Raw genomic sequence first — 14,874 nt, forward strand, 5'->3', positions numbered from 1 at the left:
CCCTGCTCTCACAAAACTTACCTACTAATGGGATGGGACGGTAACAAACAAATAAATAATAGATAGCTAAACAATACGTCAGCGATAAGTGCTTCGCAAAAGTCGTTAAAGTAGGGGAAGCAAGAAAGGTCTTTCTAAGTAGAGGGAGAATGAATGAATGACGTTGATCCTTATAGTAAGAACCCTGCACGGTGAGCATTGGATTCCCAGTTCTGACAGCTTCACCTTTTATGAGATCTGCACCTTTACGCCGGTTACGTAACCTCTCTGAGGCTTTATTGCCTGAGCTGTAAAATCTCCTAGCTGTCGCGATAATACATAACAAAGCACGGAGCCTGGCACAAAGCGATCAGCCAATAGAGGACATCTCCTCAAGGACAGGGACTGTTTCTGGCCAGCACCCAGCACGGCGCCCTTGCACACGAAGCTCTCAATAGATATTGGTTAAATGGATGAAATGAACAAATAAACTCAATTGTATAAACTAAATCTTGAAATATGAACAGCTATTCGACAGAAAGAGAGATCTGATCTTTCTCCAGACTGACTTTTATTCACGGGGAACCTTTTTTCAGTCTATCATTCAAAGTTCTCATGGGACTATCTGCAACTGGGACAGCCCCACGGGGGGCTGTGTGACAGGGACAAGGACATTTCAAGGCACTCATCGCTTGAGCAAAAAGCATATTCAGGGAACAGTAAGAATTTTAGAGCAATTGGACCAGTGGCTGAAGACACAAATTCTGGCCCAGTTATAAAAGAGTAGTGAATGCTGACCTAAAACACCAAGCTTTCCTTCCCCTAAAAGTCACTGATTAATCCCCCCATTACACACAAGTCCACCTTCGTAACAAGAAGTTTTTCAAGGTAATTCTCATTTGATTTTTCTTAATGGAGACCAGAATTCAAGCCTCCATCCTTATTATTTTATATTCCTTCCGATTACCTTTGTTATAGAATAAATTTCTTCCTTTAGCTAGACCACTTCGCAAGTGGAACTAGAACCTCGACATCCTAAGTCAAGTGAAATCATATGAGAAAAAGGGTGCACGAGGCATGAGCACAGTTTTGGCCAGGAGAGAAATTGTCTTACACATGAAATAAGCACTTGGCCTCCATTCAGAGAAAGAGAAAGTTGTATTTTTATAATCAACGCTTGAATCATCGAGTTTTTATGGTAACCAGATTATATTTTTATCATAACTTCATTCTCAGGAGTTGATTCTCATTAGCTCTGCTCGTTTAGGTTGAGATGAAACCATCCGTGAAATAGATCTGCAAAAATCCTTAGAGAGGCCAGTTTCCATCTAGACTCTCTGGTTGGTTACAACCGTCCTAAACCATTAAACCACTGCCCATTTTCCCATTTATTGAACACGTACTGCATCCCAAGCACTGCACTCAGCGATGGAGATAAAAGATGAGCCAGTGTCCACGGTCTAACGGAGGAGGTAGTGGCCCCGCCTGGCAGTGCCAGCAGAGTAGGAGGTGCTCAGGCAGAGCTGAGCCCGGGGTGCAGAGACAGTGCCGAGCCGCCCCGCCCGGCCCAGCCAGAGGCTTCTGAGGAGGCTTTCTGGAGGAAGAGATGCAAAGCATCTTTGCCGCCAAGAACACGTTGCATAATAATCGGGGCGGGGCACTCTGGTCTGCCCACTCCAATGCTTTCAAGGGACTCGATCTTCATGATAACTCGAGGACATGAACCGATGAAGTATTTTGCATATCGTAAGCATAAAAAATCTAGGGCTCATGATATGCAAAGCGCCTTCCCAAAGTTACACAGCAGTAAGGCAGGATTGGATTTCAAACCCAAGTATTTTTCTGTCGAATACCACCAAGGCAACTCCTCGCGACACGGGCGGAGCGGAAAGCAGTTTTCCCGTATTGACTGACTGCCGACCACACGCTTACAGAGATTTTTGAGAATGAAGAGCACAGGGACCTGGGTCTCTATCCTCAGGAATCTAACCAGGCAAAGTGGTAGAACTTCGGGCGGTATCAGAGTCACAACTGAAGAGATAATGGTGGCCCTTGTCTTCTGCAGGTGGACAAACCCATTTCCAAGGACGTCGGGAGCCAGCGTGTGAAAGGTAAAGTCGAATCACAAAGTTCGACGTCTAACTATATACATCTCTCCTCCCCAAATCTTGCATTTTTGTTTGTGGTCACAGAGTTTCTTAAACAAGCTGATCCATTGAAGTCCCCTTACGAAATAGCTAATTTTAGAAAGACTCTCACAGTTCGTGCCTTTTTATCACCTTACCTTATTGATGAAGAAATTGATTGTGAAAACTCATATTCTCTGTTGTGCAGTTTGACAAGAAATTGTTTAAAAACATATGGATTGCATTACACATAAAACTAAGTTGTTTCTCTAAGCATACCCCCAGTAAAATTACAACAAGAAAGAAACCTAATGTTTTAACATGTTGATTAATTAATATGAAAACAGATTTTAAAGCTTTAGGCAAAGCAACTCAATTTAGAGTGGGAGCTACAGGTAGGAGGCAGAAAGGAACTAATCAATTTCGGTGGTGCCAGAAGCACAGGAGGACAGCCAAAGAAATGAAATTGGATCATATCCATTCTAGCTTCTCATTAGTTTCTCCTGCGTCCCCTTCTCTTGTGAATTTGGAGAAGATGACAGTCCTGTGATTTATAGCCCCCAATAATTTAAATATATCAAAATCACCTTTTATGTTTTTAATGTTATAGTCTATAACATTACTAGCACTATATTTTTTTCCGTGGGAAAGTGGACCAGTTAGGGTCTTGACAGGAAACAGATGCCACAACGAATTAGCAAAATTTGAGGAAATATATTTCCAAAGGAAATATTTCCTGAAGTATGTAGGGAGTAAAAGAAGAACAGGGGATGGAGCAGGAACCAGGGCTAAAAGCAGTGGCGCTATGACCCCCTCCCGCCCCAAAGAGACAAGGGGACAGTTACTGAAAACCAGAAGTAGCACACAACCTTCAGAGGAGCAGTGACCATGGGTCGAGGGACACCACCACCCCAAGGGGACCTCACAAGGTAGAAGCCATGAGAATACATGGCCAACCTGCCTCTCTAACCTCCCTCTGATCTCCTGGGACAGCCCAGCAACCGGACCCAGCCAGAAACCAGAGGACGGGACAGTCCATATGTGGTCCGTACTGGCTGGTCCCCCAGATCGGAGAGTGGGATGGAGAAGGTGTAGGGCGAGCAAAGAAGAGACATCCACAACAGGAAACGGGGTGGGCGGAGCACGCAGAGTAGCTAAAACCCAGGCTGTGCTGTGTGACCTTAAGTAAGATCCCTAACTCACCTGCGTCCTAACTCCCTCCTCTTTAAAATGTGAAGGGAGTGGGGCTTGCGTGACTATTCGATTCACAGGAGGCAAGAAGGATGGTGCCAGGCGGGACCGGCAGCTGTCCCCCAGTCCCTCGTCTCCACCCTGCAGAGCCTCACAGATCCCTATCTTCCATCTATTCCATTCCTGCACCCCCAGAAGTGAAGGAGCTCTCATATCAGTGCTTTTGTCCTTAAAAGTGGCAATAACTTTGATGTACGTGACACGATTGCAGAAGCTTCTCTGGTCCTTAGTCTACCGAATAGTATATCTGTTTAACTGTTAAGACCATTCTGATCCTTATTTAAATGTGTGGTTCCCCCCACCACCCCATCACTACCAAGCAATTCTCAGACAATAGCTTAGTACCATACACGTCTACTCGATTCTGACAGCATCTACCCGGAGATAACTTCAGATTCCACAGGCGAAGGCCTCGGTCCCACGAGACTGCCCCACCCATCCACTGCAGATGCCAATCTCAGTTCCAGATTGTCTGTCACCTGTGCTTCTGACCAACTGGCTGTAGATTGGAGGTTCCCACAACCCCCTCATGCTGGGCTCAATTAATTTGCTAGAGCAGCTCACAGAATTCAGAAACAGCTTGCTTATAAGAGAGCCAGTTTATTAGAAGAGATGCATAAGGCACAGTATGGGGGACGGATGTGGTGCTTCCATACTTCCTGAATCTGCCTGTGTTCCCCAACCCGGAAGCTCGCCCAACTCCATCTCTGGGGCTTTTTATGAAGGCTTCACTACACACACAAGATTAATTAAAGCGTAGGCCATTGGCGACTGAACTCCATCTTCAGCTCCTCTCCCATTGCCACATTTCAGTTGGACTGAAAATTCCAACCGTCTAATCATGTGATTGGTTCTCCTGGCAACCAGCCCCCATCCTTTGCTAGAGACCAAAAGTCATCTCGTTAACATAACAAAAGACACCTTTATTGCTCTCGTCACTTAGGAAATTCCCAGGTTTTTAGAGCTCTGTTCCAGAAACAGGACAAAGACCAAATATATTCTTCTTCTTATAAATCACAATATCACAACTCTCCGTCACTATATTTATCTACGCTTTTCCTCACCTCACAAAGATATGGGAGTAGTTATAAAAACTCACATAGTAAAGTAGAAGAAAATAAAAACCATAGAAAAAATCTAGATAGGCTATATGTCACAGATAAAAACCAGGATCCTAAGGCATGCATCACTACATTCTATTAAAATTAAGATGCTAATTTGCCTCTGAGCTTCCCAGTACTCTAAGCAAAAAGGAGATCGTGCTTCTTTATGTGATATTCGTTGCCCACAACAAACGAAAAGCAAACCAACCCCTCAAGGGGAGCAAAGAGGACTTATTTTTCAGAGCTAAGTTAGTGCTGTCGATTTTATAAGGGGCGTTGGCTGGTATATGGTTACAAAAATATGACAGTTTTTTTAAAAGTAGATCCCAATGTAAACTGAGGCCATAACTGCAGAGGGAACGTCAGCGGCCACAAGGCTCACAAACGTTGAGGCTTGTAGGGGACGGGAGGAGGGCGCATGGAGAACTTCAATAAGAATCATTTTCTTTACATCCTCCTACAGTTCTATAATTGATGGTTCTGTATTACCGCCCAGAGCTCTAAGGTACAATATGGAGAAGGAAGTCGAAAGAAGAAAAATTAATATGAATGCCCGTGTTTAGGATCAGGTACCTTGCTAAAAAAATGCTTAAATGATTTATGTGTTTATTACACACTTCTGTGTTTTTGATGCAAACACATTCTCAGATAATTTATTCATTCCCATAAAATGTCATAGAAAAACATATTGGATGGATCGGTAATGGCAGAATTTCATGGTGATATTTCTCATCAAATTGAGCAGTTAACGGATTTATGTTAATGTACGTTTCATGCCATTTTTCTCGCAATCATATTCTGACATTATCCGGGAACAGTCAGATTTCAAGAACTTACCTTCCCTGAAGCTCAGCTTTATTTTCATTCTTAAAAATGGATAAAAGTTTTCCTTAGGGGCAAAGAATATAAATAATATAAGTTGTTTCTGATGAACCATTAGCAATAACCACAGATTCAGAAGAAATTGTCTTCTTTGCAGATAGGAAAGCTGAAACATTCAAAAGCTGAAAATGAAGGAGGCTGAAATAAATTTCTCTTTGCCTTAGACGTAAGCCGAGTGCAAACTCTCAACCAGTTTCCTTTGAAGTGACAAGCGTGCCATACGCAAGAATCAATTTATAACGAAGTACAATGAACTATCCAAGGAAAAGAAAGAATTAGGCACAAGTGACTGAACATGTATATACAGAAACGCCAGTTTGGTTGAAAAAAAAGCGAAATAGAATTCCACGTAATGCTGTCAAAAGACCTTTCTATTAGCTGGCTTTTTTGACAGATTTCGATGCCAAAGGAATTAGAATGAGAAATGACTTCAAAGTGATTCTGGTTCGACTCCTCATGTCATGTAAGGCTCAGCGAGAGAAGAGGCTTGTTCAAGGACCCCAAGCCAGGAGTCAGAGCCAAGACCACAACCCAGGGTTTTGTCAACTATGGCAGGGACTCCAGAGTTCTGGCTGTATGTGCTAGTTTCTCACATTTATTGTGCAAACTCTCTCTCCTGCTCCCTAACTGAGATCCCACTCACCCACACTGTGAAAGATTCAGCACCCGAGATGTGACCTGGTGAGTGATACTGTCCCCTGGTGGCAGAACGCAGCAACACAAAACATCACAAAAATGATGAAATTTGGCCTCTTATGGATTATACCCTTATCAAAAATAACCAGCCTTAGGCCGCAGAGACGGTCAGAAATAAATTAAAGAGTATTCTCCTACCATTTTAGATTTAAATTTATTTCCGACACAACCCGTGGCTCAAAAGCGACAGAGGCGTTAGACGATCCATATTCAGTTCGAAGATGACATAAACTTTGTAAAATCACTCATTAATGAGACTGCGGGGCAGTGTTTTGGCACACTACCTCAGATAAAGGGAAAGGCATCTGATAACTGCTTGATGTAGCAAATATGTTTTCTGATAGAGACATATAAATTAGCCACAAGTAGAAAAATTCAAAACATGTCACCCCATACGATGACAGCCAGGGTAGAAGTTCACGTTAAAATTTTTAAAGCTTAAAATTGCTTTGCGCCAGGGCACTGAGCCACATCGCACCTGAGACCGCGAGGAGCCCACGGCCTCGTCGGTTCTCCCCTAAGTGTGCGGGAAATTTTAAAAAAAAAAAGTGCAGGAAGGCTTTCCAGAACAAGGGACATTGGACTGAGGTATGGGACGGTGGTGATCTGCGGGGAAGTGCGGCGTTTTTGATGCTCAGATGCAGCTAAAATGCGGTCGTGTGAATGTTGGACTGGGGGACAAGGAGCCTGAGGTTCAAATCCCAGCTGTACCACCTCCCAGTTTCAGAATCAGCATCAAGCGTCTTCCCTCTCTGAGTTGAGGTCTCTATATCTGTCAAACGGAGGCCGTAGCACCTATACCGTAAGGTATTTATCTGTTTTAAAGGCGATAACCAGCGCGAAATCTATAGCAGTTATCGACTCATTGTGGACTCTCGACAAAGGGACATTGAACCAATGACTCCCAGAATTCTTCCTTCTTTTGTTGTCCATCTGCCCTTCCCTCAGCTTCGGGGTGTCTCCCTATGCTCTCCAGAGGCTGAAACCATCTCACGCTCTATCTAGTTTGGTGTTCGCCATACGAAATAACTCTGTTCTAGATAAATATTAAAATAAGCTGACTCCTCAATCACAAAACCGCAGTTTATCAGACATTGCTTTCCCCTACGACAAACGCACAGCCCCGTGCTGGGCACACGGTGAACGCATAGTAAATATTTATTAAAGTAACTCTAAAATTTGGCTCGGTTTTAATGGAGTAATAAATAAGCATTGTTGGGTGTCATCGGACCACCTAGAGACAAGACTGTGGCCCCCGGTCACACAGCCCCGTGAGGTGGGGGCCTTGGAAGGGCAAGTCAAGTAGCCTGAGTTGCTTCTGGCCCATCTTTGCTCCGCTTTTAAATTTAGGCAAATCATATACCCTCACCGGCCCTTAGTAGCCTCCCGTAGACACGCAGAGGGACGCGATGGGTTCTGAGGGTCTCCAGCACTTTGCAAATCTGTGAATGTGGTTCGTACGTACAAACCCACTCACCCGGCCGCCTGAGCCACCGTCCTGTACTTCGCCAGCGTTCCCGGAGACGCCAGGTCCATGGGAAAGACGTCTCCCACACCAGTGTTGGAAAGATGTTTCCATCCCTGGTCCCTCACTGATCTCAGCGGGAAGCTGTTGAAGTACATGTTCAAGTACAGGAGCCTAAAAAGTTGTACTTTCTGACTTTATCTGAGGAGCTGTCAAAGCAAGTAGGTCCCTCCCACACCCTTGACTTTGCCTAAGTGAATCCTTTCCCCGTCAACCCGAAGGCTGTGGTTTCAACGATTTGTTTGCAGAATTAATTTCTGCAAGTTCAACAGACTTGGAGAGTTTTCCTCAAATAGGCTTTGTCAAATATACATTAGCTACTTGAGTTGTAAGTTACTTCTTATGACTCTTCCATAATTGATCATCAGGACACAAAGCCCTAATGGCTCCCATTCATACATCAGTACTCTTAGGCATAATAAATACTGTCACTGAGACCAAGTTTTATACAATTTTGCCCTGAGTCTATTTCTCTAATTACAGAACATTACGCTGATGGTCTGTTTCTGAAAGTGTTGATTTTTCATGATCGCATTTCATAGATAAAGTGTATTGCATATACTTAGCACAAATTGAATGGTAGCCAAGTGAAAAACAAGTACTATTTAATTTCAACCATCCAAGAAACTACACATTGTTGTCAGCATTTTACATGGAAATCAAAGCCCAGGACGTTTAAATAACTTGCCCAGAGTTTCTCATTCAGTGACAGAGGTGAGATCAGAACACAACTTGAATGGCTTCAAGGATCCCATCTGTGGCGGCTCTATTGTGTCTTTGTCCCTTCTATCAAGAAACAAATTCTTGTGTCTTACGTATCTAGCTTTTCAACTGTTTAAATCACAGATGAGGTCATCCAAGCTCAGAGAGGCCGAACGATTTGTATTCAGTCAGTCAGCAATTTAGCAGTCACACCAAAACCGTAACACAAACAGCGGCAAATATTTAATGACAGGATCTCTGGAAAAAGATACATGAGGACAAAGTTGGAGGACTGAGTTGCTTCCGGCTGCTCAACGTCAAGGCTCACTGTAAAGCTTTCGTAATCAGGACGGTGCAAGAGAAGACAAACAAAGCAATGGAGCAGAGTAGGGAGACCGGAAATAGACCCACGCTGATCCCTGACAAAGACGTAAAAGCATCACAAAGGAACAAAAATGGTCTTTTCCACAAATGGCGCTGGAACAACTGGACAGGCACGTGCAAAAATAAATAAATCTAGACACAGGCCTTACGCCTGTTACAAAAATTAACTCAAAATGAAAGTCTTAAATGAACGATCAAAATTATAAAACTCCCAGAGGACAACACAAGAGGAATCCTAGATGCCCTTGGATACGGTGATGACTTTTTAGCTATAACGCCAAAGACACAAACCATGAAAGAAAGAATTTCGTAAGCGGGACTTCATTAAAATAAAAACTGCTCCATGGAAGACGATGTTAAGAGAATCAGAAGACAAACCGTAGACTGGGAGAAAATATTTCCAAAGAACACATCTGATAGAGGACTCTTATCCAAAATATACGAAGAACTCTTAAAAGTCATCAAGAAGAAAACATACAACTTGAATGGGTCGAAGACCTTAACAGACACCTCACCAGAGATCAATGGTTGGCAAATAAGCACATGGAAAAGAGGCTCCACATCACACGTCGCTGGAAAAATACGAATTAAAATGATAAGATGCCACTGCACACCTACCAGAAGGGCCCAGATCAGAACACTGACAACACCACACGCTGGTGAGGACGCGGAGCAACGGGAACTCTCACTTTCTCAATTTTTCTCTTCTCACAATGGAACAGCCCAATATACAGACACGACACTTCTAAATTTCATTTGCTTTATTAACATTTTCTGCACCCCTTTCCTACATCTAAATAGGCAGCAAAACAATAAATCAAGTCCCAATGTGTAACCTTTGCCCCTTTTTGTGGTGTCAATACTTCCGCTATGGCAGATTTCAAGTTACCAACGTGACGGTTAAGCACGGCGTTGGGAAGCAATACTATTTCGTCATATTTCCGCCACAGACACAGCAGAGCTCAGTAACTTTGACAGCAAAAATAATAGTATATGTAATGGCATCATTAGGAAGTCATGAGTTTTGACCAGGAGCTGCCTTTGTTTCTGATATAACCTACGCGTAGGTTAATATAATTTATTTTTAAATAATGGCTGTGTTTAACAACTGTGCTGCAAAACCCCTGAAAATGTTTAACGGTCAGCTCTCCTCAACCGGCACAAGCTGCTCCAACACGCCAGAAGCAGGTCTCGCCATACTTTCTTTTTCTCCGGGAGGTTTTGCTATAACTTCACAGACCCTGATTTCACCCTAATAAGTTATAGAGGCCATGGTCAAACTGGGTCCAACAGATTCTGCAGCCGCGCTGTGTGCGCCTCGCGACACTCCCCCTCAAGAAGCAATGAATTTGGCAGCTGAAGTGAAATCTATCTTGTCTGAAGAGCAAGTCAGGATGCTCTGGTCAGACGGTGCTAATGATGCACATGGCCACCAGGTGGCAGCATGCCAGCCTCCTCCTAGTGAAACTGCCTTATTGAAATTCAAAACGAGAAAGGCCTGGAAGAACAAATACTTGGATCTTCTTGAGTGACAGACAGGAAACTTTTCATAGCGTTTCAGAATATTTGGGTACTGCATCAGGAGAGCAAATTGCCAGTTCCCTTACACAATAATACTAGTCACGGGGGTATGCAATAAAAGCCATTCCACACATGAATTCCCATGAAGCGTGAGTAACTGTTCTTCACCTTTCCGGATGAGAAAACTCAGTTTTTCCTCAATCCATGTGTTTTTTCGTAAATCTTTGTTGAGCACCTATGATGGCACCCACGGTAAACAGCAGAATCAAGATTCAAACTCGAAACGTACTTTATTCAACAAGCCGTACCCCAGAAAGAATTTTTTGGTTGGACTTGATCTGAATGGTCATCAAAGCCATACGAGCGTATGACACGTTGCTTCACCTGCTCCATCCAGTTTTCTCACTTGCGGAGTGCCTGACATTTATCTCTGCATCTCGGTTGGTAAGACTTCAGTTATCTAAGTGATGACTAAGAGAAATGCGATGGCATAAACCACTGCTCGTTGGCATATTGAGAGAGCTGAAACCCTCAGGGATTTTTGCTACCGTTGCTAATAATCGTACACAATTTTTTTAAGTGAGAAGAACGCTAAGCGATGCCAGAGAAAACTTTACATTGTAACGAAGACCCAGGACACATGGGCCATGTATCAAAAAGATGCACAGCCTACGGCCATACTACCCCGAACACGCCCAATCCCGTCTGATCTCGCAAGCTAAGCAGGGTCAAGCCTGGTTAGTACTTGGATGGGAGACCAGGTGCTGTAGGAGTCAAAAAAAAAAAAAAAAAAAGATGCACCGTGGTTCAGGCAAAGCTCCTCCCACAGCCCACGAGACACGTGTGATCAGGGCGCGGCCCTGCCTCTCCACCGTCTGACCTCGGGGCCTTTGCACGCGCTGACCCTTCTTCAGTCAGGAATACCCGTCGCGTGGCGTGCTCCCTCAGGTTCCCCTGGCCTCTGTTCTCAACACCTAACCAGCGGGGGCTTCCGGGATCTAAACAGCAGTAGCCGCGCCCCCATCTCACTGGCCACGCCCCCACCATCTCCCTCACCCGGCTTCGTCTTCCTCCGTAGCGCTTTTCATCACCTGTCATCATATACTTCTGTTTATTTGCTTTCTATCTCCTGCTGCTGAAATGTAAGTTACGTGAGAATAGCAGGTTTCTTCCTTTTTTTGGTCTGATATTCCCCAACAACGGCATCAATAAACATATTAAAAATGAATCCATGCCTGGCGCATGCTATGTGCTAGATAATAAGTCAAAGAATAAGGAAGAGGATGTCTCTCTCTAAGCTCGCCGTCACCGAAGCAAACGAGGTAGATATCTCTGAAACAATCAATGGGACATGGCTATTGACTTCCAGACTCTCTGTCTCTTTATTGAATTTTTTTTCCCAGTGGATCGAATTGATCCCCAAGAGATAAAGTGGTAGCTATGGAAAAATATCTCTTAGAAAGCCAGCATCTAGCTCCGCAGGTAAAGTCCTCGCCGAGAAAGCCAGGTCATTCCCTGGGAGCTCCGAACTTCACAGGAAGCCAGTGCAGTACGGGGAAGTTCATCTTATGCTTTCTAATTTCCTGCCTTAGGAAAGCATTGTGCGGGCTAAGCTTTCTGTTAATATCATTAAAAGAGCCAGAGACATAACATTAGCCAGACGGCAGCCATTGTTGAAGTACATCCTGGGTCATATTCTGTGATTTGACAATGCCAAGAACATCTGTGATTCCCGTTTGCCATCAGCATTGGAATTCATGCGGAGAAGTCCATCCTAGCTGTTTAAAAAGCATTTTCAAAAAAAAAAATGGAGAATGGTAATTTTTTTTCAGTGAGGTAGTAGTTATTTTAGACCTAGAAGAGCCCTTAAAATCACCCGGACCAGTAAATATATGATCAGGTTGGGTTGGGTTTTACCGTGCTCTTTGGGGACAGCAGGAAGTAGATCAAAGTGGAGGCTCCTCGGCGACAGAGAGTGATGAGCTGGAAACAGACCCCAACTCCCCAGGGTCCTTAGCCATCGCCAGAGGGAGCCCAGGGATTTCCCTCCAGTTCTCAGTGGAGGTTTAAGTCTCCTATAACAGGAGACATACGTTGTCCCGCTGACTCCCCCCACAGCCCTATAAAACAACACTTCTTATCGCCACATCCACTTTTACAGATACACCAGCCTTGCTTTCTCAAGGAGGCTCCTCTGATGCCCCAAACTTAAGTCTCCCACATCTTCCTTTAATACCATCCCTCCTCTCCTTAAAAATTCTCATCACACTTGTAATAATATTCTCACTCCTTATTTATCCAGTGCCTCTCACCTTCCCTACCGTGTCCCAGAACCTAGAATGTGGCCGGTAAACAGAACTGTGACCGTGGAGGGGAAGGATCCCATCATATCTGTCTTTTTATGCCCAGTGCCTGGTACCATGCTTAGCTCAAAGCAGAAGCTCAGTCATTGTCTTTGACTTGGATCGAGTTGTGGAAATGGATATCACACTATGTAGAAATCAGGAAAACCTTTTCTGGGCCTCATTCAGGCTTTTCTAGGCTCGGGTGGTCTCGAGGGATTGTCCTGCCTAGTTCGTCCTCTGTTTTGTCATCTATGAAATAAAGCATTGAGAGTCTAAGGTCTGCAGTTTTATCTGGAAAATTCTGTGATGCTCCATGTTCCCTTGCTTGGAAACGTTCAGTGAAGATGTCGGGCTGGAACTCGAATTAACGACATGACTACATATGTTTTGTAAAACACTAATTCCAGTTAAGAGTCAGTGGTTAAGAGGGGATCAGACGCATCAGGCCCAAACAACGAAATCTCGTTCTATGGTTTACACCTGGGTGGCTGAAAGCCACCTCCACGTGCCTCGGTTTCTTCATTTCCGGAACGAAACAGTAAGCATTCGATGAGATCACGTAACTGAAGAACTTAGCTTGGTGCTGGATGCCTAATTAGATATTAACAAATGTCAATTGGCATTATCATCAAGATGATTCAAATGGGAATGAGTTCCATGTAAACATATGTCAAAATAGCTTGGTGACATGTTCCATAATCTCACTGCTGTTTCCCTCTTCCGTTTTAGGAGACAAACCCCCCAAAGGAAGCAAGGTAAGAGGAATCTCTATGCGCGTTTGCTCCTTCTCCGTGTTTTGGAAGCGTAGGAATGTGGACGGACGATGCGAAGGCTTAAGTAGATCTTGGGAAAAATAGATCCTGGAAGTTGGATTGGGATTTGTCATTTCTGTTTGTCAAGCAAAAAACATCGTTAACCGGTAGCTCTGCTCAGAGAACAACAAATTTAATGTCTGCCTCTCTTTCTTTTTTCAGACCCCTTTACCGCCTCCTCGGTAAGACACTTAAATAGTATTCTGCTTCGCTATATCCTTAATTAGCTTCAGAATTTGAAAAGCGCCAGAATTTTTTTAAAAAAAGAGAAGCACGAAAATTTGACATCGACACTCAGTTGGCCGACGGGTGAGATTAAACAAGCCGTCATTCATCCGTTTAGCCATTCGTGCATTCACAGTCGTCTCTCCCATAGACCTGACTCATCCTTTCCAGATCGATGCATCGCTTTTCCCTTCTTTTCTATTTTTCTCCCTTCTGTCGGCCCAGAAATCTGTCAGACAGGACTGGCGCTGGGAAACACCCTCGAAAGACTTATATAAGCATACATTTATGCAAATGCGCACGCAGCATACGCGCACGCGCGCGCACACGCACACACACACGCGCGCGCGCGCGTGCAGGTGAGAGCCTCAGACTTGACTTCTCGGGGCTCTGATGAGGCAGCCGCCCAGTTGTCCCCGCGGGCCCGTGAGTCCTTCCGCCATCCCCGTCGCTGGCGATCGCATCGCTTCTCTCTCTGCCCAGCTAGAGGGACGTACCTGAGCCCAGCACTGTGCCTTTTTTCTCTCTGCATCTCCTGCGTCTTCCAACAGTGCCTGGCAGACATTACAAATGAGTGAGTGAATGGTGAATGAGTGGGTGAGTGAGGCACGCATAGACTTTCAAACCTTTTCCTGTCTCTCTGGGGGAGTTGAAACAGCTCGGGTCCTCCAGTCTGAGATAAACGAAGGCTGTTACCATAGTTTGTCCCCAGGCCTCCTACAACTCAAACAGGTTGTAGCACGCCGAGGAACAAATGGCAACCTGTAGCAAATTACATCAGGAAAGAGAACCAAGTCAAAGAGCATGATGTGGGATGCAGACTCGGGCTCCCCAGAGGTTTGGCTGTCTGATATGCGAAGCCGCCTGGAGGGTGTCGGCCATCCCTGCAAAGCATCCACAGCTAGAAACTGATGTCTCCAGCCCAGAGCTGGGGACACTGAGGGCAGGGCTGTGGGAACTCTGGGTCTGAGGAGCCACCTGTGCGGCAAACTTTCTCAGTTCCCCGCTGTGACTCTTCCCACAGGCCACCTGTCACTCTTCCCAAGAAGTACCAGCCCTTGCCTCCCGAGCCGGAGAGCAGCAGGTGGACCCCCCCGCAGAGGCACACCTTCCCCGAAGTCCAGAGAGGGCTCAGGTGAGAGACTGGCTGTTGCTGCTGCCAAGGTGACTAGGGAGATTGGGAGGCTGGGAGGGTGACAGAGACAACCCACCAAGTCACCTCAAAAGAGTCTCCCTCATGGGGTGGGGAGCCAATTAGACCTTGAGGGAAAACAGTTTTAGAAACTCGTAGTTGGATTCTTTCTGGAAAATACGGCTTCTTTG

General features: G+C 44.9%; 1 protein-coding gene across 2 annotated transcripts in view; it reads left to right on the plus strand.

Annotated features, from left to right (window-relative positions):
* CLNK (cytokine dependent hematopoietic cell linker) overlaps window positions 1–14,874 on the plus strand; it is a 123,669-nt gene that overhangs the window by 75,162 nt on the left and 33,633 nt on the right. For both annotated transcript variants that reach the window (XM_039838182.1, XM_039838181.1), the window contains 4 exons: window positions 2,045–2,090; window positions 13,244–13,269; window positions 13,489–13,508; window positions 14,576–14,686. In XM_039838182.1, coding sequence (XP_039694116.1) covers window positions 2,045–2,090; window positions 13,244–13,269; window positions 13,489–13,508; window positions 14,576–14,686 — 203 coding nt within the window. The remainder of the gene's footprint in view (window positions 1–2,044; window positions 2,091–13,243; window positions 13,270–13,488; window positions 13,509–14,575; window positions 14,687–14,874) is intronic.

This window comes from Pteropus medius, unplaced genomic scaffold (genome assembly GCF_902729225.1).
Source record: "Pteropus medius unplaced genomic scaffold, Ma_sr-lr_union100, whole genome shotgun sequence".
Classification (NCBI taxonomy): Eukaryota; Metazoa; Chordata; class Mammalia; order Chiroptera; family Pteropodidae; genus Pteropus; species Pteropus medius.